The following is a 26,082-nucleotide window of genomic DNA, read 5'->3' as shown; positions in this document are numbered from 1 at the left end:
CCTTTTTCTTTTTTTTTGTCTTTTAGGGTATTTTGGTAGAAATGAAAGGGGCTGCTTTCAAGTGGTCCAATTGTTATGTATCTTAGCCGGATCATCCCCTGGTTTGGGAATGAGACTAACCAAGCTTTGAACTTGGTTCTGTGCTTAAAGTATGGGAATCTATATGGAGATAGAGATATATCTGGATAGATACACGTGGGCTGCCTTCTGTATCCTTGGGAAAATCTGCTTTGCTCGGTTCTTCCTGGCACCAGCTCAGAGAAGGACCAAATTGGTGACAAAAGACAGTTTCCCTTCCTGCTAATCATCCCTGGAGAAAACATCGTCCCAAGGGTGTGCTTGGTCAGTAAGAGTTTGGACCAACTGAACACCGCTGAGCCTAGTTCTCTTCATTCTCGACCCCCTAAGTAAGGCAGGGGGTTGGTTTCCAGGCTGGTATATTCAGGGGCAGGAGGCAGCTGCCAGGGGGCTGGGAGGTGGATAGGATGTGGTCCCCTAATTCCCTCCCCCCAGCACCCCACAGAAGAAAGATGGAACCCAAGGGCTGGACAGGATAAGGCTATGAATATAAAGATGATGGGGAAGACAAGGGCGTGAGCAGGGATGGGGGGGAGGGAGGAGTCAAAGGTAATTTTTGTGCCTAAACCCAGGTGCAAGGGGATTCCTATGGGGGTGGGATTGAGCCAGAGTCTCAAATCCATGGGCCTGCTGGCCCTCCAAGGACTCAAGCTTGCCTAACCAAGCTGGCCTGAAGGCCATCCAAAGATTCTTCAATATTTCATCCAGTTGCCGCCATGGTAACAAGATCCTGGAGGTATATAGTGTTGGAGCACTTTCCATCCTTGCTTCTCCAAAAGCCCGAACCTAATACTGAGCAGAGAGAGAGAGCGAGAGGGTGCCTTATTCTTGCCACCCTTCCGTTTTTCCCTCTGATAATGTTCAGGGCTCCTTAAGTTCCTGTTGAGATGACGTAATCCTTCTCCCACAGGCAGAAGTCTCTGCAAAGTTTGGTCCTGTGATTTACTTAAAAAAAAATATATACTGTATATATATATATGTATATATATGAAAGGGTGAGTCTCAAAGTTCTGAGAGTTGTCATGGTGACCTAGAGACACAACAATGAACTTTCTGGTCCACAATGCTTCACTCTTTCCCCGTGTCCTCTCAGGGTGGAGAATCCTTGGTCCCCAAGGGGCCATGTTCTGGTCCCCAGGACATTGCTGGAGCCCCCCATGGGAAGGATCTCCTTGCCGTCGCCTTCCAAAGCTGCGTTCCTCTCCAATGTTTCACATTTTTGGGGGGGTGGGGTGTTGCAGGGGGATAGGAAGGGGAGGGCTGGTGTCAAAAACAGTTTGTAATTTACTGGAATCTCCTGGATCTATTTGAAGCTGCAAACCGTCCTCTGGATTTGCCCCTCGCCTGATGAAGAAGGAAGGTAAATTATGAGGCGAGTCAGCCTCAGTTGAGTGTGCGCACCCGAGGAGACCTATAAGAGCTCCCGGATCTGGAACAGAATCAAGATGTCCTCTCGCCTCCTTCCCACCCCGGGCTTCCCTTGCTCATGGCTCACAAAGTGTTTCAGGACGACAGAGTCAGCCAGAAGCCCACAGCGAAACCTCTTGTTAGTGTCTTGGACCAAGGGCCGTGAGGATGGAAATTCCTAATGGGTATCACCATGAGTGATCTCTGTCCAGGCTGTTATGCCAAGTATAACAAGTCAGCCTTGAGCAAGCCACATCTCCCAAAAGGCAAGTGACCAGAGAGAGATGACTTGCCCTCCATGACATCAGCCTCTGCCCCTAGTAACCCTCACTTCTGAAGAACTGTGACTGCTATTTCCAAGGGAGGGCAGTATTACTTTAAGCCAGGACAAGGCTGGCCCTACCCCAAGTGTTGGTAGCAACTTTTCTGAGACCTTAAGGAAGGTGCTGACAGTACTATAGGAATCTGGATGCAATCATTGGGCTGGGCCTGAGGCCCTTTCCCCTCCTCCTAGTTCTCCTTGCCAGAGATGGGCATTTGAAATTAATCAAAGCCTATAGGATTCCCCCACCCCCAGGCCTTCCTCCCCACCGCCATCTTGCCTTTATAGTAGCCAGGACCAGGACTAAGTGTTGCCTTCTGGGTCTGAAACCAGGAAACCACAATTGCCCCCACGTGGCCAGAGCAGGGAGGTAGCCTTCTTACCTGTGCCGCAGGTCCTGTCAGTAAGGGTGGCTGGCATCCTTGGGCCTCTTCAACTGGACCTTCAATCTCTTCATGCCAATCTGGAAGCCATTCATAGCCTGGATGGCTGTCTGGGCACTGGATGGGTTGTCAAAGCTCACAAAACCTGGAGGCCAGAGCAGAGGGGGAGGGGATGCTGAGTGGGAGGGGGTGTCCAAAAGTGGGGAGCTCTTCCTTTTGCTGGGCCGGCTCTTTAGCAGGAGAGCTTAGTGAGGACAATGACCTTTGCCTGCCTTTATTATGTAGCCTTTAAACAAATCGATCTCAGAAGTTTCGGTTTTCCCTGAGAAAAAGAAATGGTAGACAACTCTTTCTTTGCACATATGAGGAAAACAAGGCTCAGAAAGGTGAAAAGATAAAAGAGGTGTCAAACTACAAACTTGTGAGTTTGCTCTGAACCAGACTAAAATGAAATTGAGAAATAATAAAATAAATTAAAAATACAATAAAATATTAATAATCTCATTCTAAACCTAAGTCAATACAAGGCCTGCAGATGTCCTTATGTACCACTTAGTGGTCCCCAATTCTAGTTGAGTTTGATACCATTGGTATAGACATGCCTAGACTTGGAAATAGAAGACCCACGTTCCCATTCCAGCTCTGCCTTTACTGTAAGGTTGAGCCAGACCATTACCCTCTCTGTGCCTCTGTTTCCTTATGGAGAGATCACTTTGTATTACCCACCTTACAGGGCAGCTGAAGGATTAAAGTGATTTGTAAACTACAAAATGATATCAAAATATGAATTTTTACTATTGGCTATCTTACCTAAGGTCAGTGATTGGTAAGCTAAGGTTAGATTTAACTGTAGACCTAACAGATATTTAACTTGAACCTTGGTCCTCTGACTTTGAGCCCTGTCTGTGATGTCCCAGCATCCCTGAAAAAACTGCTAAGACCGGTTTCTCTTGTTTCCCTAACGGGCCTTTCCCCAAAGATGAAAAAAGCCATTATGTTTGCCACGCACCAATTGATTCCTCTCCTACCCTCCAATGATCACTGATCTCCTGCCCCAGCTCCTCTGTTATGCCCAGTTAATTCTTTTTTTTTAAATTATTTTTACTTCATTCAATATTTCCCAGTTACATGTAAAAAATTTTTAATAATCATTTTTTTAAAATTTTGAGTTCCAAATTCTCTCCCTCTCTGCTGCCCCTCCCTGCTCCTCAAGAAGGCAGCCAATTCGATTTTGATTATCTATTCTGTTAACAGAGGTTTTCTACCTCTGCCACCTAGCGGCTAGGAAAATTCATAAAACCAAATGAGTAGAAATGACTTTTGGGCTCTTCATGCCTATTCTGTGCCATTAGCAGGGCTTGTTAATTAACCCTTAAAAAGTCTGCCTTGGAGGGAGCTTCCTGTCATTGAGGGTGTCCAAGAAGGGGTCAGTTGTTGAGAAGACTCATGCATTCAGTGAGAGGGTAGGCTAGCTGACCTATGAAATCTCAATTCTCATATGGCCAGGAGGAGACCAAGAAAGAGAAGGCCTCTTTCATCTGATGTCCCCTCTTTTTCAGTCCTAAACCCATCTGTGGTCCTTACCTTAGCCTACAGTCCATCCACAGGCTCTCCCAGTCCAGGCTCTCTACCTTCAGTTACATCCCTTCTCATTCCTGAACCTCTAGTTGACTGGCTTGCCTGTAGACCATCCCTTGCCCCCCTACCCAGAATCCCTTGCCCCTCTTGTCCAAATGCTGTCCGCAGCTCACCAAATCCCAACCCTGGACCTCTCTCTTATTACTTTCTATTGATGGAAAAAAGGATGCCTTCATTTCCCCAAACCAGGCTACCTGAATCATATCATCTTGCCTGAGGCCTCACTACTGCTCTGAAATCCTTTGATTCTTCCCTGAGTGATTCCACCCTCCACTGTGGCTATTCCCAACCTTTTCAGCTCTCAGGCCCTCTCCCTCTGCCACCCCTTTTCCTTCTCGAGCAGAGGCCCCTGCTCCCTCTTTTAATGAAAAAGTAAAGGTTGGCCCAGGAGAGCCCTGCTCCCTTAGGCCATTCTATGCATCACTCCCCACTCCCTCCTTAGCTCCAGGCTCTGCTTCTCACTAAGGCCAGCCTTATGTGCTGGATCATTCCCTCCCAGTTTGCTAACTCAGGAGCTTCCTAGTCTTATCTCAAAGCTCTCCTCCACAGACTCCTTCCCTGCTACCTAAACAAATGATCAAGTCTCTCCGCCTTTTAAAAAACACCTGTTTTCACTCTGGCACTTTCTCAGGTTACTCTTTTCTATCTCTCTTCCCTTTAGGCAGCTTGGTGATGCAGTGGATAGAGCCTGGACCAGGCAACAGGAAGTCCTGTGTACTCAGAACCTTAACTAGCTGTATGACCCTGGACAAGTCACTTAACCTTATTCTGCCTCAATTTCTTCATAGCAAAATGGGAATGATATCAGCTCTTACCTCTCAAGGTCATTTTGAGGATTAAATGAGATGTTTATAAAGTGTTTTACAAACCTTAAAGCACTGTATAAATAAATGCTATTAATGTTCTTATTTCACTGTTAAACTCCTGGAAAGAATACACTTCCTCACCTCTCCTTCTTACTCCTCACATTCTACCTTCCAACCCCTACTACTCAATGGGAGCTGTTACCTCCAGGGTACCAGTGAGCTCTTAACTGTCCAATCTGATAGCCCTTTCCCACTCATCCTCCTCGACCCTCCTTAAGCTTTTGATTTGGTTAATAACCCTGTGCTCCTCGCTCCCTTCATAGTTCTCTGTTCGCTCTTCAGGCCCCTTTGCTTCAGTCAATTGAACAAACAGCTCCTAAGTCCCTCCCATGTGTCCCCAGGAAGTAGGGATACAGACAAACAGGAAACAGTTCCTGCCCTCAAGGAGCTTAGCTGCTACTGGGGTATATAACATATACTCAAGTAAATGCACATATCCATCTATCCGTTTATTCATTCATCCTTCTATCCATCCACCCATCCATCTATCTATCCATCCATCATCTATCCATCTGTATATCTGCCTATCTATCCATCTATCTATCCATCTATCTGTCTATCATCTATCTATCCATCATTTATCTATCCATCTATCATCTATCTTATCTGTCCATCTATCTATTTATCTATCCATCATCTATCCATCCATCATCTATCTATCCATCTATATATCTGTCTATCCATCTCTCTATCTGTTTTGTCTGTCCATCTATCATCTAGCTATTCATCTATCATTTATCCATCTATCATCTATCTTATCTATCCATCTATCCATTTATCCATCATCTATCTATCCATCTATCTATCTATCTACACACAGAAACATATATACACACAAAGCAATAATAATTTTGAAGAGGGGAGGGTAATAACAACCAGGAGAATCAGAAGAGGCCTCTTGTAGAGGGTGGTGATGGCCCCAAAGCTATGCTTTGAAGAAAGGTAAGGATTATATGAGGTGGAGGTAAGGAACACATACATTCCAGATATGGGAGACCACCACTGCACTGGAATGGAGGTAGAAAATGGAGCAGCATCCTGTACAGGACATAGCTAGCAGGCCAATGTGACTGGAGTGGAGTATGCAAGGGGAGTAATGGGAATTAATATCGAACAGTAAGTGGCCACCATATTGTGGAGAGCTTTCAGTGCCAGGCAGATGAGTTTGTATTTTATCCTAAAAGAAAGCCACTGAAACTTTTTGAAAGAGGGGGAAGGGAGTTCCTTGGTCAGAATGGTATTTTAGGAATGGCAATTTGGCAGCTGTTGTGGAGGCTGAATTGAAAAGGAGAGAGATGGAAAACAGGGAGACCAGTTAGGAGACTTTTATAATAATCCAGGCTAGAAACAATAAGAGCTCAAACTAGGTTAAGGGATATATTAGTAGAGAGAAGGATATGGATGCAGGAGATATTAGAGAGATAGGCTTCAAAGGACTTGGCAACTCATCCCATCTGAGTGTTGAGGGAGAGGGAAGCGTGGATCTGGACTCCAAAAACCTGGGTTCAAATACCACCTCTGATGCTTCCTATCCATGTGACCTTAGGAAAGTGAATTAACCTCCCTGGGTCTTAGTTTCCTCATTGGCAAGGTGAAGGAGTTGACCTAGAAGGCTTTGAAGGTCCTTCCCAGTGCTGCAATCTTATGATTCCGAAGTTGTAAATCTGGGTGCTCAAAGAACAGAGGAAATAGGGGAAATGGGCAGTAGTAGATTTGAGGGCAAGGTAATGAGTTCTGTTTTGGACCCAAGTTTGAGATGTCAATGGGACATCCAGTAGGTGATTGGTTCAGGAGTTTAGGAGAGAGATCAGGGCTGGATATATAGATTTAGGAGTCATCTACATAGAAGTGATAACTGAATTAATGGAAGTTGATGAGATCACCAAAGGAAAGAGTAGGAAGGAAGAGAAGTAAGCCAAGGCCGAAAGCTTTTGTCATCCATTTTCCGCCCACTAAGCATGTGTGAGAAATAAGACTCTCCCCTGGTCTCTCTTTTCTCTCTACATTGATCATTTGATCAATTATCTTTGTTACTCAGATGGCTCCCAAATATAGAGAAAAATGGAAATATATTAAAGGATGGATATTGATAACTATTGCCATTTCCCAAGGATACTTAACAAATGTAAATCAATTGACATAATAAGATGACCCCCAAACTCTAGAACACTTAATCTTCTAACCAAGTACAGAGAGAGAGGGAGAGGGGGGGCGGGGAGAGACAGACAGACAGAGAGAGAGATTGAGAGAGGAGAAAGAGAGAGATTGAGAGAGGAGAAAAAGAGAGAGAGAGGGAGATTGAGAGGAGAGAGGGAGGGAGAGAGAGAGAGACAGAGAGACAGACAGAGAGAGAGAGAGATTGAGAGAGGAGAAAGAGAGATTGAGAGAGGAGAAAAAGAGAGAGAGAGGGAGATTGAGAGGAGAGGGAAGGAGAGAGAGAAACGACAGAGAGGCAACAGAGAGAGAGAGGAGAAAGAGAGATTGCGAGAGGAGAAAAGAGAGATTGAGAGGAGAACGGAGGGAGCGGAGAGAGAGAGACCAGAGAAGAGACAGAGATGGAGAGGAGAAAAAAGACGAGGATTGAGAGAGGAGAAAGCGATTGAAGGGAGAGAGAGAGAGACCGAGAGAGAGGGGGGAGAGAGAGAGAGAGAGAGATAGACAGGACAGAGAGAGAGAGATTGAGAGAGGCGAAAGAGAGAGAGAGAGGAGATGAGAGGACGAGAGGGCGGAGGGATGAGGAAGACAGAGAGAGACAGAGAGGAGAAAGAGAGATTGAGAGAGGAGAAAGAGAGAGAGAGAGGGAGATTGAGAGGAGAGAGGGAGGGAGAGAGAGAGAGACAGAGAGAGAGAGACGGAGAGGAGAAAAAAAGAGAGATTGAGAGGAGAGAGATTGAGAGAGGAGAAAGAGAGAGATTGAGAGAGGAGAAAGAGAGAGAGAGAGATTGAGAGAGGAGAAAAAGAGAGAGAGAGATTGAGGAGAGAAAGAGAGGGAGGGAGGGAGAGAGCTACCAGTGGTAACAGGCATTTAGAACATGAACTCATTTGTAGAATCTTTCAGAGGAAAATGGCGGAAGAGACAGATCGGCATAGTAGAGGAGTATAGGATTTAGAGCCAGGAAGACCTGTGTTCAAATCTCACCTCTGACACTAGCTATGTGACCCTTGGCAAGTCACTCCCTCTCAGCCCCTGTCAAATGAGGAGATTGGACATGATGACCTCTAAGAACCCTTCCAGTCTATGATCCTATGATTCTCTACGAAAGGCACTGTGGTCCCCAATAAGCAGGTGTGGACAAAGGAACAATTACAGACAGCTTGGTGAGAGACCCAATGAAACCAGGTCATCCCAAGAGCACTTAAGGATAAAACTGGAATAACAGTAACAAAAAGATGGAAAAGAAGATTAGTGTAACTTCTCCCATCTATGACAATGGGATTTGGACTCTCATATCAATGTGCTGCATGAGAAAATAGAAAAAATAGTAAAGGAAACATAAATGGGAAGACTAGCTGGTTTAGACCATCTACACATGTGGATCTTTGCTGAAGATCTCCTCACTGGGTGGTGCAGTGAATAGAGCACTTGGCCTGGAAGCAGAAAGACCTAACTTCAAATCTGGCCTCAGATACTTACTAGCTGGGTCACCCTGGGCAAGTCACTTGACTTCTGTCTGCCTCGGTTTCCTCATCTGTAAAATAGCACCTAACTCCCAGGGTTTTTGTGAGGATAAATTAAATAATATTTTGTAGCATTAGCACAATGCCTGGCGCATCATGGGTGCTTAATAAATTACTGTTTCTTTCCTTCCCGAAGGTGATGACATTTCGGAGACAATGAGGGATCTATTATTGAAGCAGAGATACCAAATCCCTGGAAAAAAAACTGACTGACATTATTACTTAAAGCAACATGGTACAGTAGAAAAGGTGCAGGATTTGGATTCAGGGTTCAAATTCTGGCTCTGTTGCTTACTACCCTGGGTGAGTTTGGGCAAATCACCTCTCCTCTCCAGGCTTCAATTTTCTCATTCCTCGATGACAGGGGAATAGACTAGATGACCTCAAAGTTACTTTGAAGTTATTTTCCAAATCTAAGCCTTACCTTATGATGTAACTGAAAAAATAAAGCTGACCAAGAAAATAAGTGCGTATAATGTATGCATGTGTATACGCACGTGTGTGTGCATGTGGATAGACATGTGCATATATGTATATATGTGTGTATGCATATGTATGTATATAATATATACATGTACAGACTCTGTGTATGTATACACACACGTACCATCACTAGAAGACTGTATGTAGTATGTATATACCATATATATGAAGTGTGGGTATGTAACTATATACATACAAACATACATACATACATATATATATACACACACACATACACATACACACATCCATTACTGGAAAATGACCACTGTTAAAAAAGATGGGTGTTTATACACACCTACATATATGTATTGTGTGAGTATGTCACTTATTTCAAGAAGTTTGGGTTCACTAGTCTGCACAATTCCATATATATATATACACACCTACCCACCCACCCCATTACCAGAAGAAGACTGATTTTATATAGATATATAGATATAGATATATGATAAGTACACATATATGTATGTATGTATCTATGTATACAGGTCAATCCAACAAGCATTTGTATGACTGAGAATCATGGAATACTACATTTTTGGTCAGCCAACAGACACGAACTTGCAGGTGTGAGTAGGTGACCGCATCATCCAGAAGAAACAATGAAAAGATGTCACCAGCCGTGCATTGCCAAAAAAGTTGGGCTGGTTACAAAGTTATGAAGTTAGAAGTGATAAGTTAGAAGATGGCTCATCGTGCCGGGATAGCTCTGGGAAGACTTCCCAGAATGCTTGTGGAGAAAGATTTGCAGGCGAATATAGGCAAGATTCTTCCAAATGGTGAAGATGCCACAGGTCTGATCATATTTCTTCCCTCCTTAAACCTTCAGGGATTCCCTGTCGCCTAAGGTAAGATGCAGAGCCCTCTGCCTGGCCTTCAATAAAGCCCTTCACTGGACTGATTTCATCTTATTCGCTTGTACCTACTCTTCCATACTCCAGCCACACTGGCTCATTAGCTGCTTCTCTAAGTCCAGTTCCAGTGTCTGTGTCTCTATCCGTTCATGCCTGGAGTGGAGTCCCTCCTCACTTGTTGTTCTTGGAATCCCTAGCTTCCTTCAAGGCTCCACTCAGGCACTGCCTCCTACAAGAAGCCTTCCTCAATCTGCTCCCTGGACCCCATAATTGTGTTCTTCCCATCCTCGAATTATTTTGTACTTCCTTATTTGTGTATGGACTCATTGAAAATGTGAAGGCATCCCTCCTGGTTTCAGGCAGTCTGCTTGATAAGGATGCCCTTTCTACTTTGTTCAACAGTAGGTAGCGATGTTCAGGTCCCCAGAGTCCTCTGTGGGCTAGTTCTTTTAACTATCTCCTCTAATTCTTTTAGCCCATCTCTCTCCCTCTAGGTTGAAATCTTGGGCCAATATTCTCAGGCTCTATGACTCATAACAACATAGGATCATAGATTTAAGGTTAGAATGAAAAGCTGACAAGACCTCAGAGAGCATCCATTCCACCCCCACCACCCCCTCCCATTTTAGCTTATCACTTTCCTACTCTCACCTCATGTGATTCTTTTTACTCTTTCACTTATGTGCTAATAAAAAGCTTTTTTAAAAAATTCCTCTTTGGAGCTCAAAGGCACATAAGAAAAATACACCCTGGTACAAGAGAGTAGAGTAGAAAGAGGTTTAGGATATCAGCTATTGAGAGAGACAGGCTAGTGGAACAAAACACGGGAAGACCCAAGCCCATCCTGGAATCCCAAGAGTGAATTCCTTTCCTGTCCCTATCCTGGTTGCCCATCACTGGAGACCCAAGCCTGGGTAATGATGATTTCCACCATCACCATCCTCAAAGGTGTGCATGCCCTTTCTTTAAGTGGAAAAGACTTCTCTGGGATGTTCGAGTGGGAAGATGGATGTGAGTTTCATGATGGGCCAGAATTGGAAATGTTTACTCTGGGGAAAGGAGACTTAGGAGAGAGCTGTAGGATCCTAGAAGGTCAGAGCTGAGAAGCACCTCAGAGGGCTGCTAGTCCAATGCTTTCCTCTCGCACACACCCTGGGAAAAGGAGGGATGTGCTCTACAGTGAGGACTGTGACCACATTTTTGGAAAGACAGCAACAATGAGGGCATCATCCCTTGAAGGAGCTATCCCAAGGATAGAGAAGGAGTTAGAAACCATGTAATACAAGGATCAGTTGTAGGAACTGGGAATATTTAACCTGGAGCAGACTGAGGGGCATGGTGGGGAGGGGCAGGATGATGCATCTGAAAGGCCATCATGGCACAAAATGAGCAGCTGGGTTGTATGGGGTCCTAGAGGCCACAACGAGGAGCTAAGGGTGCTCATATTTTCCCTATCACCTGACATGCCTTTCCATCCTTGTCCTCACCTCCCCCTTTTCTTGTCCAATTCCTCGCCATCCCTCAAGACCTAATAAGCACCATTTTCTCCAGAACTTTCCCTGGTTTCCCAGATGCATGTGATCTCATAACACTTTGTTTCACTTCTGTTTACATCAAGTGCCCGATCACTTTCAGCATTCCGCCAGTGAACTCTAACAACTGGACCTCAGTCTCCCTCATTGATGAACTCTGGGCTATGCCCGCAAGAGGCACCATACTTGTTGGCCGATGGCTGAAAGAATAGAGGTTGGAGCCATGGCAGAATTGGGCTTGGTCTTCCTCTAGCACCGTGGCCAGTCGCTAACGCCTTCCCCCGGCTCAGGGCTCCGTGGTCTGTGTGTTGGGCTGTTGATGGGATGGGACGGTCGCTTACCGAAGCACTTGCTCTGGTTAGTGGCTCTGTCCATGAACACCTTGGAGGAGATGATGTTACCAAAGGGCAGGAACATTTGCATCAGCTCGCTGTCTCCAAACTCCTGGGGGAGGTGGTAGATAAACAGGTTACAGCCTTCGGGACCTGCAGGTAGGGGGAGAGAAAGACATAAAGCCCCCAAGGAGAGGAGATGGGACCCCACTAGGATCCTGAGCACCGGGTCCTGCACAGGGCAGTGTATCCTCTCAAGGCACAAGACCAAGCCATCTTCAGGAAGGAGAAGAGCTGCTGTCTGGGCTAGCCAAGCCCCTGGAAAATGCTGAGCTACTCACGTCCTGCTAGTGGAAGGCTTTGGGGCAACTTCATGGTCTGGATCTTAGGTTTTGCTAGAGACTAAGGCAAAAATGCCTCAAGGTAACCCAATCACTCACTAAAGTGCGAAACACCTTGCATGCCAATAATAAATCCCAACCCCTCCCGTCTTTAATTTGGGAATACTTTAGGGTTTCTCATCCATTCCCTCTCCTCACCAGGACCCAAGGAGGGAGATGAGGAAGGGGTCATCATCTCCATTTTAGAGAAGAGGCTGAGACCCACCAAGGATGGAAGCCAATGGCAAAACCCAGGCTGGTGTCTTCCCTATATTCTTCTGCCATCCAAAACCTATATGGATTGCCAGTGACCAAGCACAAGGGAGCTTGGGACTTGGGCATAGAGAAAGCGGTGGCTTTTTGTGCAGGCTCCAAGCAGGTGCCCTGAACTGCACCCCTTGAGATAATACCAATTTTAGTGTCATGGAAAGAACACTGAAGTCAGAAGACCTGGGTTCAAATCTCCATACTATCTGTGTGGCCTTGGGTAAGTACTTCCCCTATGCATAAAATGAAAGGGGTGGACTAAATAATTGTAAAGATGCTTGGTGGTTCTAAATCTTAGGATTCTATGATGCAGTTTGGGACCATTCAGGTCACCATTGTCCTCCACTAGACAGATGTGTGATTCAGAGGCATTGCTATGTGTTTGCTATTAGTTTGAGAGGCATTCCATTGATAGAAAGGAGTCAGGCCGCCCAAGTCTGATTCCTGGGTTACAAGTTGGATAACCCTAGACAAGCTGCCCAGCCTCTCTGAGTTTCTGTTCCATCACCTGTAAGATGGAGATAATACTCCACCCCATAGGCCTCTTAGAAGGCGATGTGATAACTAATATCCGGGGGAACCTGAGATTAGAAGGCTCATGTGTCTGGAGAACTTTCAACATGGAACATCTGTTAGCCACAACCATATAAAATGGCCCCAGCTACATAAACTGAAGGCTGCAATGAAATTAGGCATGGCCTAAAAGAAATCAGGATGTGGGCCTGGGAATACGTGTACAAAGAAACTACAAAGGCACATATTTCCTAAGGAACCTTGGGAAAACTGACCCATCCTCACAGGTAGGAAAGGGCTGGAAGTTGTTCTGCAGGCCAAATGGTTCTGGCTTGTGGCATATTTAAGGGCCATTGTACATACCCTTCTTGGGTGTGGGTGTGATTGTTCAGGGTCTTGAGAGGGAGGTGGCAGAGGACACTTGTCCCTTCCCCATTGACATCTACTATGGCCCGCTCCTCCTCATTCTCCCTGCATTTGGCTTCCTTTTCCTCCCACAGGCCTTATCATGTCCTGCCCATTACTTCGGTTTTGTGTATCCTTCTTCTCAGCCCCCTGTGAGCTCTCCAGGGGCAGGGGATCTGTCTTATCCACCTCTGTCTGTCTGGTAGCCCAGCCCAGGCCAGTGAATTGAATCTTTGATCTCATTTTATCTGCAGGGATTATTAACTTCATTTTACAGGGGAGGAAACTGAGTCTCATTAGAGAGAAGGAACTTATCTTGGGTCCCCAGGATGGGATGAGAATGTAAGCTAGTGCCTTCATGTGGGCACAATCAGGGAGGGACCAGGATAGTCTCACCTTCTCGCTGCTGTTGCTGCTGGATAATAGGCGGAGGCTGTGGGACACTGTGGGCGATGGGCGTGATGGCCGCGGTTGGATACATCGCTGGGGAGAGGGAGACGGAGGGTGAGGTGTGGAATGAAGCCAGGCTAGAGCCTGCAGAGCAACTGGGGCAGGGTGTGCCTACCTGTGTACTGCTGGACTCCTGAGAAAGCCGGGTGGAGGGTCTCAGCCATTGAGGGACTCTGAGCTGGAGAAGAGACCAAGGGCTGAGGATGACCTTGAAGAAGGGGAGGCACCCTCACCATTCTATACCCCCTTCCCCCCACTGGCCCCTATCCCTACCCCTACCACCACTGGCCACTCTGGGGACTGGGAGCTGGATGAGAAATGAAGGGCCAGGTTGGGTGGTTCCAGAGGGAGGTCATGGAAACAAAAGCTAAAAGGGGCCTTAGAGATCAGTGAATCTAAACTCATTTTAAAGGGGAGGAAGCAAAAGCCCAGAGAATGGGAGGGATTTGCCTGATGCCCCCTTGAGAGTCTCTGTTTATTTGTCCCCCATCCCCCTTCATCTTCCCCATCCCCGTCTCTTGTCCACTGATCCCCATCCCTCACTGTTCTCCATCCCTGCCCCTCCCTTCTCCTTTGCTGTCCCTATCCCCAGGCTTCCTTTAGAGGCTTCCCAGTCTGAGGCAGCTGGGACATTTGAAACTATCCTCAGCAGAGACCCTCCATCCCACCCCTGTGTTACCTGGGTAGGGCACAAGGCCATTGGCGTATACAGTTTCTAAGGCTGGATGCCCACCAGGGAAAGGCACCACACCTGCGAAGCCATTGGTGATGGGGGTGACAAGACCTGGCACAGCTGCTGTTCCTAGGAGTGGTGGAGAGTGTAGCCCTAGGAGAGGAAGGAAGCCAAGGTCTTCAGTCACCAGGAACATGGAGGACCCACCTACTCATCCCTCAGCCCTGTGGGCCTTCCCTAGAAGGAAATCCCTAGGCTAGGCATTAGTTTTGGTATATTGTGCTACTCAGGGACCTGGAAGAGGTTTATCCCAGGTCATAAGCTTTCAGAATCAGAAGGGCCTTGAGATTCTATCTAGTCTTCTAGACTTGCCCCATTTTATAGCAGGGAAAACTGAGGTCCAGAGATGGGGAAGGCCTTAGGCCAAACAGCGAGTGAGCAGGAGAAATGAGATTTCTTGGCTTTAGGACCTCTAATCGCTGCAGACTTCCTGGAGCCTGGCTCCCTGGGGCCCGTGCCATCCACTCACCAGATGCTGGGGCGATGGGTGTAGCAGGAATCCCATTGAGGCTTACAGCGCCAATCTGCTGGATGTGGCAGGGGGAGAAGGCCACACCTGGGCTCAGGTAGCTGCCGTGGGAGGTGGACAGCACTGTGGTTTGCTGCTGCATGAGCTGGGGCCAGACAGGACAAGCTGATGTGACAGTGGCTGAAAGACCTCCTTCCCCTCCTTCATTTTCTCTTCCTCCTCCATCTCTTCTTTCTCCTCCCCCTTTTCCTCTTCCATCTCTTCCTCCTGTTCCTCCTTCTCCTCTTCCTCCTCCCCTCCCCTTCCCCCAGGACCAAGGGTTCTCTAAGGGATGAGGACTGTGGCTTTGAAGGGCTTGCTTGGGTGGGTCCAACCTTGGTCCCCAATCCCGCTGCTATTCTGTCTGACCACAAGAGGGCATCAGACTCCGCTGAGAGTGGGTCTGGCAAGGCTGCGGGTGCACAACCCAATAGCTTGGCGCTCCCTTCGCCACACGCAACCTCCATATACCCAGCAGCTGGTCCCAGATCCTCTCTTAGCGCCATCCTTCAGTGGCATCTCCCCTAGAGGAGCCACACTGAGCCATGCACATTCTCGTTGGGTGGGGAGTGGCTTAGGGGTCAGGCTGTGGCTGACCTCTACCTCATTGGGTACTAAGCCCAACCCAGCAGCCGCCTGGTCTTTCCCACTTGCGTCTTCTGACCTGGTTCCAGGGGCAGCCTCGGGATGAGGGGTCAGCACAGTGTGGGGGGGGGGAAGCATCCCATGGGGAGGGCTGACCCCACAATGGGCATATGTGCTAGGACCAAGGCTCAGTGTGATGGAGGGGGATCCCAACTCCCCTGTCCCCAGGGAGCAGCCCTCCACTATTTCTACTTTCCTCTTTTCCACCCATCCTCCCAAGAACAAAAAGAAATAGAGGGACGGGAACAGATGACAGAAAAGGGAACGAGACAGAAACAGGGACCTAGTCAGAGAGAGGCAGACAGACACGCCAGCAGAGAGAACTGGGCAGGTAAACAGAGACCAAAGAAAGGGAAGAGACGTAAGTAGAGAGGAGCTGAGTCAGAGAGGAGGCTGGGTAGATAGAAACACAGAGGTGGGAGGAGAGAAACAGAGGCTGAGTGAAAACCAGATGGGCCCAGAGAAATGGACGGATGCTAGCAGAGATGGAGAGAGACGGACAGACAGATAGACGGACAAAGCTGAGGCCAGAAGGGTCAAGCTGAGGAGGAGGAAGGGAAGGGAGAAGAGGAGAGACAAAGATGCGAGAAGACAGACATACATCACTACTGAGAGATGGGGACAGGGGTACTCACAGCCTGCGCATAGGCACTGTAGGGGCTGAAGGGCAGTGTAAGGGATGGCGTGAAGATGCCCAGCTGGCCTACCATCTGCTGCATTCTCCGAAGGGTCCGCTCCTTGTCTGTGTCCGCGAACTTCACCACCAGGCTGGAGGAGGCGCCCTGGGCAAGGGGCAAGGGCCAGGGAGAGAGAGGGGCAGCAAGAAGCCAGGGCCCAGGAGAGGCCTGCCCCTCTCCCCTGACTCCCCAACTCAGCCAGCCCATGAAAATGACACACATACATGCACACATAAACACACACACACATACATACACATGTGTGCGCACACACGCGCGGCATCCTGCATCCATCTAGGGCCAAGCCATACCTGATGTACCAATGCCCAAGGCTCAGGGGTGGTCCTATGTCAACACAGCAACTCTCACACAGACAAACTGAAACACAACTATAGAAATGGTAGGTGACTGAACGTTCACGTAGGCAGACATTGACATGACCACAAGACAGATGGACTACAAAATGATAGAGTCATGCAGGCAGAGTGACTACACATCTTCCCCAGAAGGGGACCAGAAGAGAAGAGGAGGGAGAGGGGGACACAACCCCAGGATCCCTTACTCCCTCTTATACACACATGCATACATCTTTCATAGAATGTCAGAGCTAGAAATGGCCTTAGAGACCATCTGGTCTAACTCTGTTTTATAGAGGGGGAAACTGATGTTCAGATTAAGGGAAAAGACTTGTCCAAGATCATACAGTGAGATAAGGAAGAACTGGGAACAGAATCCAGGTCCAGGCTGCCTCCTGTCTTATGACAGTCATCCTCCCTAGTTACACACACAAACACACACACACACACACACACACACACTCTCAACCACATCCCTAGGTATTCTGACCCTGGGGGCCTGAAGCAGCAGATCCCAGAGGTGTCCATGGGAGAGAGTGACCATCATCCCCTGTCATACATTGCCCTATACAAAGACGTTAATGCCCATTTACCACTTCTGAATGGATGTCTGCCTTCACTTCATACTCATTATCCCCCTATACCAGGTCCTCCTCCTGGTTTTCCTGTTTTAAGTGGCCTCTCAGAGTTGGGTTGGGTCTCAGAGTCTATCTAGTCCATACTCCCTCTCTGTATAGGAATGCCCTCTACTCAGAATACCCTATATGGGTGTGCTCAAGCCTGCTCCAATTGACCTGAGAAAGCTGATTGTTAAATTTTCAGTGGGAGCATTTACATCTCAGAAATCCACAAAGACTACAAATTAGGGAATGATTAATTGTTTCGTTGGTTGTCTGGGCTTAAGAAAATTAAGAAAATGTTAATATAGATTAAACTTTAAAATGCTTTGCATAATTGTTGTTTCTTTTTTTGGAGAGCTGGTTGTTAAACATATATCAACACACTACATCCCTAATTGAGATCCATAGAATCTCAAAGTTGAATGAGGCCTCCTTGGTGGCATTCTAGTCCAGTCCAGTCTAAACCATACCTGAAAAATAACCCTGCAATGCAATATCCCCAACTTAACTTTTATTTAAAGGAGGAGAAAGAAGCCTCTACCTGCAAGGGAGTCCAGTCTACTGAACTAATTGTTTAGAAGTTTTTCCCTACATCAAAACCTAAATTTGCATCTTTACAACTTCCACTGGTTACTCCTTCCCTTTGGGGCCAACAAGAACGTCTACCTTTTCTTCCCAACGACAGCCCTTGAAATATTTGAAGACAGCTAGGTTATCCTCCACTGACTCTTTTCTTCTCCAGGCTAAGCTTCTCCTACAGCGTGGATCCCAGGCCCTTACCCGCTGCTGCTCACCATCTTCACCAGCCGCAGACTCAGAATGGGGCTCCAGGAGTGGTCAGCCCAGAGCAGCCAGCCCCCGCCCACTTAACTCCAGTGACAGACCTTGCCTGATGCTACCCACTCCCATTCCATTGTGGGGCACCATGCATGGTCAGGAAGTTATCCTGTATTTGGACCTGAAATGGGCCTTCCTATGACTCTTGTTTCCTACTGCCCCTAGTTCTGCCCTGTGCTGGGGCCAAATAGAACAAGTCTGCTCCATAAAGCCCCTTCAGTTCTGGGAAGGCCTCGACCTTCATGGTCATGAAGACTTCTGCTCTTCAGAACGAACATTCCCACTTCCTTCAGGCTCTCACCAGGACTTCTGAACGAGGCTCCTAACCAGCTTGTCTGCCTCCAGTTTTTCCTTTCTTTTTATGATCTCTTTTGCACAAACAACCAGAGTCATCTTTCTAAAACCCGGCTCTGATCATGTCTCCACCCTGTTCATATACCCTTCCTGGGTCTGCTGAGCCCCACTGGCAGGAAGCCCAGACTCTTTAGTCTGACATTCGAGGCCCTCTCTCACCTTCCTCCAGTCTGTCTCTCCAGCCTTGTTCCATCTCCCTGCCAGATTCCAAGACGTCATACTCTTTCCCACCTGTAGATCTTTGCTCACATTCCTCCCTTTGCTCCTCCCTACTCATCACCTGTCAAGATCCTCCCCATCTTTCAAAGCCCAATTCAATTTCCTCTGGGAAGCATTCCCTGCTACCCTAGACTGGAAGCAACCTCTTCCTCCTCTGAGTCTCAGGTCTGACTCTTTTCTGTGGTCTTTGTCCCATCCTATCATGTATCCTGGTTACCCTGTCTTATTCCTCTGCTGGATTGAGAGCTCTCTGAGGGCAGGGGTTGGGACTTAACCCTGTTCTCTCCCATTGTGTCATCCAGCACAGACCACTGGATCTGGAAGAAACCTCAGGGACCATTGAGCCAGTGACCTTTAAAGGATGGGCAAATGGAGATTCAGAGAGAAGGAGCCTTGTGAAGATCTATTGGGTCAGCAGCAAAGCCAGGATTAAAGGCCTTATCTTCTGGTTCTGGGATGTGCCCAGCCTGGATGCACCAGGAGGGAGCAGGCAACCTGTAGCCCTGGTGTCCCCCTTCCCCTCCTTCCATCCCCCAGAGAAGGGAGGAAACCTCTAGCATCTCATACTCACTGGCATTGTTTGGCTGCCATGGAGGGCATGGATGGCAGCCTGGGCTTCCGTATGTGACGAGAACTTCACAAAGGCACAGCCTGTGTGGGGTAGAGAGGGAAGGACAGATAGGAGGGTGAGACAGACTTACCTTTTTCCTCCCCTCCTCTTCTCAAGCCTTAGTGACTAATGGGAGGGGGAGGACAAGCTTCTGATATCACATAGACAGGCATCGACAGACAGACAGAACTGTATGGTTGGAAAGTCAGTCTGCTGGCCAGGGCTGGGCAGCCCTACAGAGACAGAGGCCATCGGATAGTCACATACAGTCAGGCAGGCAGACTGAGGCAGCCGCCTGTTAAGAGCAGGTACGATCAGAAGGAGGAGAGCCAGGTACAGCTGGATGGACAGGCAGACAGGCAGACAGGCAGCCAGGCAGCATGCCCTAGAGGACCATGAGAGGCTCCCTCCCTCCCCTCTAGGGCACAGGTAGCACCTTTACTATTCCCATCAGGGCCCCGGAGCACTGTGCACTCGTCGATCACGCCAAAGGGCTGGAAAAGCCGAAGGACATCCTCCTCAGACTGCTGCTTATTCAACATGCCCACGAAGAGCTTCCGGTCCCCTGTGGTGGGGAGATGGATACATCAGCCTCAACAGAGCCAGGCACCCCAGCACCCAGCAAGAGAGCCTGGAGAAGGGGATGTTCCCAACCGAGATCCTGCCTGGCCTTTAATCATCCTCTTTGTTAGACCACTACCCCCAGGCCTGTTTCCCTCAAGAGAGAAGAGAAGGGGATGGCAGTAGGCTGAGGGGAGGGAGGACAATGGGGCATGGGGGTAGGAAGGGGTAGGCTTCTGATTCTTTCTTGGAAGGGAGGGAATGTCATAGAATCTTAGCATGCCAGAGCTGTCATTCTCAGAGGCCACCCAGGCCAGGCAAAATCATCTCATTAACCTTCCTGACTGGGGTTCCTCCAGGCTCTCGTTAAGTACTTCCAATGGTGGGGAGTTCACTCCCTTCTGCTTGGCCCATTTCATTGTGGGAGATCTCTAATTGGTCACAGAAGGCATCTTGTTTTGGGGGCGGTTTGGAGGCAATAGGGGTTAACTGCGGTTACAGCCAAGTGTCTGAAGCTGGATTTGAACTCAGGTCCTCCTGACTCCACACAGAAGGAATCTTAAAGATTTTAGTCCAGCTTCCTTCTTTTACAAGTGAAGAAACTGAGGCCCAGAAAAGTAAATTGACTTGCCCAAGGCCACACAAGGAATATGGAGCAGAGCTGAGATTTCTACTCAAGGAGGATTCCAAATCCACTATTTTCCTGCTTTATCTCATAGAACATTCTTCTTTATACTGAACTGAAATCTGTCTTCCTAGAAATCCCCTCCATTGCTCCTGCTTCTGTCTTCTGGGACCAAGCCAAACAACTCTGCTCCTTCTCTACTAAGGAGACTAATATTAGCTCCCTGGAAAACTTTGCTTAGGTTGGCAGGTGTGGGCCCAGCAAGGCAGCCTCAGACACCCTCTCCCCTTCCTTGCAGGACATCCCCCCCAAGGGGCTCTTCCCACCTCTGGATTTCTCTCCTCTCGGGTCCCTATCTCTAGATCACAGAGCCTCAGAATTGGAAAGAGACTCACAGCTGTCTGCTCCAACCTTCACGGGGACAAAAATCCCCCGTCCATAACATTCTTGACGAGTGGCCCACCAGCCTTTGAAGACCTCCAACATGGAGGGGTTCTGCTAGCTCCTGAGGCAGCCCCTTCCATTGGGACCCCTCTCATCCTCAGGAAATATTTTTCCTGACATCAAGCCTCAGCTGACTCCCTTGCAACTTCCACCCCCAGTTTCTGGTTCTGTCTTCTAGGGTCTCTCCAATGATAGCCCTCCAAAGACTTGAAGAATGACAATTCTTATCTTCTAGGTGGAAGCTGGTGGTGCAACGGATAGATTTTCGGGCCTAGACTCAGGACAACTTCCTAGTTGTGTGACCCTGGGCAAGTCACTTACCTTCTGTCTGCCTCAACTTCTTCAGTTGTAAAATGAGGATAACAGCATCTGCTTTACAAGGTTGTTGGTGAAGACCAAATGAATTAATGTTTGTGAGCGCTTAGCACAGCGCCTGGCATATAATAGGCACTATATAAATCCCTTTCCTCCCTCCCTTCTCCAGGCTAAATATTCCTCTTTCCTGATTCTCACATGGAGTGATTTCAAGGTCCTTCAACATCCGGGTTGTCTTCCTCTATTCCCTCTCCAGCTTACCAGCCTCCTTCCTAAAATACAGTACCCAGAATTGCACAGAATGTTCCAGATAAGGCACGGTCAGGGCAGGGCGGAATGAGACCACCACTTCCTTGTCCCCGGACACGATGCCTCTTTTAAGGTAGATATTTGCTTTTTTTGACCTCAACATCACCCTGCTAATTCATTATGAAGGTCCATTAAAACTCTCATAGCTTTCTCAGTTAAATTTCTTGTCTAGCCATAACTCCCTTCCTTTCTTGTCTCTGGGGTTCTATCTACCACAGAATCACAGAAGTATGGAACATCAAAGTAGGAAGTGACCTTAGAATTGAGAATTCAGGCTATGGGGCTTAGACAGGATCTTAGAAAATGTAACAGAGAGCTGGAAGTGCCCTTAGGACAAAGAATGTCAGAGCTGGGAGTGCCCTTAGAACAAGGAATGTCAGAGCTGGGAGTGCCCTTAGAACAAGGAATGTCAGAGCTGGGAGGGGCCTTAGAACAAGGAATGTCAGAGGTGAGAGGGCCCTTAGAACACAGGATGTCAGAGCTGGGAAGGGCCTTAGAACACAGGATGTCAAGACTGGGAGGGCCCTTAGAACAAGGAATGTCAGAGGTGGGAGGGCCCTTAGAACACAGGATGTCAGAGCTGGGAGGGGCCTTAGAACACAGGATGTCAAAGCTAAGAGGTAGTTTAGAGACCATTCAGTTCTATTATTATTTTACAGAGTGGGGGGAAGAAAGGTTCCAAGATAGGAAGGGATTTGCCCCAGGTCAAGGAGAGCCAGGAATAGAATCTGGGCTTCCAGATTGTCAGGCCTGAATTCCTCCATGTACTCCAGGGACAGAGACCCCACAGGAGCCTCAGCTCTAGGATGCCTGGTGAGGGCACGTCCCCACATCCCCATCCCCTGTCCAGGCATCCTCCTCTGCCTGCTCCACCACGTAAGCCAGCTTTTCACTATGGAGTCAACAGGTTGGCCCATTTACTGACAAGGCAGGGGGAAGGCATCAGGTCTAAACCCAGGGGAGGTAGTGGGCACGGGTGCCCTCTCCTATTGGTTCTCAGAGGCACCTGACCATCTCCTCCCCCCACCCCCAACCCCCAGTTTTTCCCCTCCTTGGCCTGGCAATTTCCTGCGCTGTCCAGCAATCAGGAACATTTTATCTTCGCCTCTCTCAATGTTGAGTTGCATTGCCATGGAAACCTATTCTTGTCAGTCATTGGTGGGATTGGTTAGGGTGGGGGGGAGGAAGCAGAGGGCATCGAGGAGGGAAGAGCATCTTGTCTGATGGAGCCCTGACAGAGAATATTAGAGGGTGAAGGTCTGAACCGTGGGCGGCAGACACAAAAAAGAAGATATGGAAGAGGGAGGCGAACCCTGAGAGCCTCTCGGGGAGCCTGTCTCCCATCTAGCCTCTCTCGGTGCAGACCAGTGTGTTGAGGAGGCAGCCCAACGTGGGGGAGGGGCTCCACTGCCCCCAGAAATCCCCGGGCAACCTTTCCCCCATATCCATCAATCCTGGTATATACCTGCCTCTACCACATCCAGGGAGACATCCAAGGCAAACCCACTCCTTCTCCTTGGAGATGGGGGAACCTGATTCCTTAGGAAAGCTCTCACTAGTCTTCATCCCTCCCCATAGATAATGATAGGGTCTTCAAAGGCTTAGCTTCTGTACTTCTCCCAGAAGCCCCTTGGAGGGTGACGGGGCCCCAGGGGAGTTGGGGAAACAGCCTGGGCTGGGACTCTCTTGCATTTCTTCAAGGCAAGGGGTAGGTTTAGATACCCACCTCCATGCCTAGCTAGATTCCACCTTCCTTTGCCCTTTAGGCTGGGATGGCTAACCCCCTCTAAGGAGGTCTGATGGGAAGAGAGAACAGTCTCCCTTCTATTGTCTGGGGGTGAGGCGCCCTAAAGCAGGACATTCCTCGCTGCTTCCCCATCATTCCTGAGCAGCTGCTTCCCCAAGGATGGAGAACGCTTCAGAGGCAGGGCAGGGGTGGGGGGAGCAGGAGGGATAATAGTAATGATGATTATAATAGCTTCCATTTCTATAATGACGAACAGTTTACAGAATGCTGTCCTCGCAGAAATCCTCTAGGGTGGGGTGGTCACAGGATATTACCTCTGTTTTCTGTGTTAGGACACCCACAGGTTATGTCATTTGCCCGCTCAACCAACTTATGAGTGGCCGAGACAAGAACCTTGCCCCGCCCCCCAGGTGAGGGCTCTTAGCCTCTCAGCCCTTGCTGTCTGAAAGCCAGGAAGGGAGAGGCACCTGGGATGGGATGACCATCAGGCACTGCCTAGAAGGAAGGAGGACTTGATTGGGGCCCCTGGAGGGGGAGGGACCGGCCTGTGTTTGAAGTAGGGGCTAAAGAATTCAGGCCAAGGCACACGGGCCACATAGCCTCACTAGGCAGCATGACCCTGGCCAACCAGGCCCTGGGCTGCTTCTCCTTCCCTGCCCTCTGCTCTGCTCCCTCCCCCTAATCTTACCTGCCCTATGAATTGTCCCTCCTTCCTTTAGCCATGCTGGGCCCTATGAAGGGCCTCCCTCCCTGTCTAGGAAGGAGTTGCTGCCAAAAAGGCATGATGGAGGTTGGAGTGGTGTGGAGGCTGCTGCTGCCACACTTTTCTGTATGAGGTATGTGGAAGGGACTCATATTTTTCTTCCTTTCTTTTTGAATTTTAATTTGATATTTCATTTCCCCCTCCCCCAGTTACACAGGACCCATATTTTTCAAACCAAACTATCTAGACACTACCTGACAAAGGCTACTTCTTCTGCAAAGCCTGGTTCAAAGTAACATTTCTTTCATAGGATCTCAGACTTCCAAGACCATATTGTCCAACCCTCTCATTTTATAGAAAAAGAAACTGAGGACTAGGGTTGTCAGTGGCAGGAGTTGGGATTTGAACCCACATCTCCTGACTCCAAATGCAAGGCACTTCTATGGACCATAATCACAGTATCCAGGTAGTCTTGGTAAATCTTAGAGGTGCGGTCCATGAAGATATAGGGCAACACTTGGGGGAGAGGGAAAGGGGACCAAAGGACGGAGTTGGGGGGGCTGAAAGGACCATGGAGGCAGGGCCCTGAAGAACTAAGAAAACAGCTGGGGATTGGAGGACTGAGGCAAGGGATCTGTGGGAGGTGGGGAGACTGAGGGGCTTGAGGGGCTAAGATAACTGTAGGGCCGAGGGATTCAAGGGGTTCAGGGGCTGAAGAGACAAATATAACTCATGATAGCCAGGCCTGAGTGGACCCGCCTGCCTAGGGATGGAGGAAACAGGAACCAAGCTCTGTCATCCAAACTGAAGTCTGGAGAGAGCTGGTTATATATACATCATAGGTGACCAACAGGGCATCATGACTAAGCCTTGCTCTGAGGGTGGGAGCCCCAAGTTTATCCATAAGTGAAATCTCCATATACCCCACCTCCTGGCAAGGGGAACAAGGGGGAGGGGAGAAAGAAAGATGACAATTACCTCCACGGCTCTCGCTGTCTGCAGGCTTCACCTGGATTGGTCGCGCCATCTGCAGAAAGAGAAAGAGATGGGGGGAAGTTAAAAAAGAGTTCTGGTCCTTGTGGTGGGAAAACCCTTGGGATCAGGTGGGCCAGCTGAACCATTTTCCTGGTGAGGGTTTGGCTTTCCTTTGGCAAAAAGTTCTCCTTTTTCTCCTTGGGTCCAATAAGACAAGGCTTCTCTCACCTAGTTCCATGAAGGATGAGGGGTATAGAATAGGGTTGGACTTGGCTGCAATGGTCCCACACATCTACCACAGAGGTAGGCAGGGGATGCTATAGGCTTTGGAGTGGAGACAAGATCATCCAGGTTGCCTGGCCTTTAGCTGACTGTCTTCAATGCAGGGAAAACACAGCATTAGAGACTGCCTCCACCCAAATCCACACATATGGGGGCAGAAGGGGTATGCTGGGTATAAGACCTGAATTGCTCCATGTCTTAGAAGCCTTGAAATTCCTTTTGGAGAGAAATCCTTGGGTCATAGATCTTTGACAAGTTATTGAGACAGATCAGAAATGTCTGGGTCCCATGCCCAATCTAGGGTCAAAGAATGTTGGAATGAAAGTATCCATAAAACAGACTTTCAGAGCTGGAAGGGACCATTGACCACTGGAAGAGCACTAGGGACCTAGCCAGTGGTTTGTAATCCCTTTCTGAGGAAGAGCAGGCAATGGGATTTCAGTCCTGTCCTCAGGTTGACTGCCTACTGCACCAAGGACCCTGTGCTTCCTCCTCAGTCCCAATAAGCCCACTGACAGAACTATAATCCCTAGACTCCCAGCTAGGCTACCAGCCTCTCACCCTTGAAGCTTTGTCTGAAGGCCTCTCTGCTTCTCTGCTCAAGAAGTTGTACTCCTTAGCGATGGGGATCCCAGTGGGTGATTGCATGACGCATTACATTATGGAAAGGACTAGGGTCTTTGGAACACACATATGTTTATCCCTTTGAAATTTACTCTGTGTCTCTGAGTGGCATTCAGGAGCAGAATCGGCACCAATAGTAGATCAGGGGTCAAATGGCTTGGGAGTGGGTGCAAGTGGTGGGGAATTTTGTTGGGGAAGTAGTGAGTGCATCTATGTCCTCATGAACTCTCAGAATCTCATAGCTGGAAGGAACCACAGGAGAATTCTACTCCAACCCAGACTCTCCCTGAACAAGAATCTCTTTTCGTAAGTATTTGCCTGACAGGTGGCCATCCAGCCTTCTCCTG

At 48.4% G+C, this 26,082-nt stretch overlaps 1 protein-coding gene across 1 annotated transcript; it reads right to left on the bottom strand.

The window, feature by feature from the left end:
• Positions 1-24,893, bottom strand: LOC118849091 (CUGBP Elav-like family member 5). Its single transcript, XM_036758176.1, has 11 exons — positions 24,833-24,893; positions 19,587-19,715; positions 19,112-19,191; positions 16,113-16,259; positions 14,794-14,938; positions 14,271-14,417; positions 13,707-13,769; positions 13,538-13,624; positions 11,586-11,729; positions 2,191-2,335; positions 1-1,422 (listed from the first exon to the last, which is right to left on the bottom strand). The coding sequence occupies exons 1-10, from the start codon at positions 24,879-24,881 to the stop codon at positions 2,208-2,210; spliced, it is 1,119 nt and encodes a 372-aa protein (XP_036614071.1). The 5' UTR covers positions 24,882-24,893; the 3' UTR covers positions 1-1,422; positions 2,191-2,207.
• Between the last annotated feature and the right edge of the window lie 1,189 nt (positions 24,894-26,082).

The sequence above is a fragment of the Trichosurus vulpecula genome, chromosome 1 (genome assembly GCF_011100635.1).
Source record: "Trichosurus vulpecula isolate mTriVul1 chromosome 1, mTriVul1.pri, whole genome shotgun sequence".
In the NCBI taxonomy this organism is placed as follows: domain Eukaryota; kingdom Metazoa; phylum Chordata; class Mammalia; order Diprotodontia; family Phalangeridae; genus Trichosurus; species Trichosurus vulpecula.
Note: the sequence above shows the minus strand (reverse complement) of the source record. Positions and strands in the feature narration are given on the sequence as shown.

Excerpts from the sequence above, each read along its gene's own strand:
- LOC118849091 (XM_036758176.1), bottom strand. The coding sequence starts at position 24,881 with ATGGCGCGACCAATCCAGGTGAAGCCTGCAGACAGCGAGAGCCGTGGA. Across the intron at positions 19,192-19,586 it reads CCCTGATGGGAATAGTAAAG|GCTGTGCCTTTGTGAAGTTC; the intron begins GTGCTACCTGTG and ends TACCCCACACAG. Across the intron at positions 14,418-14,793 it reads ACCCATCGCCCCAGCATCTG|GGCTACACTCTCCACCACTC; the intron begins GTGAGTGGATGG and ends TTCCTCTCCTAG.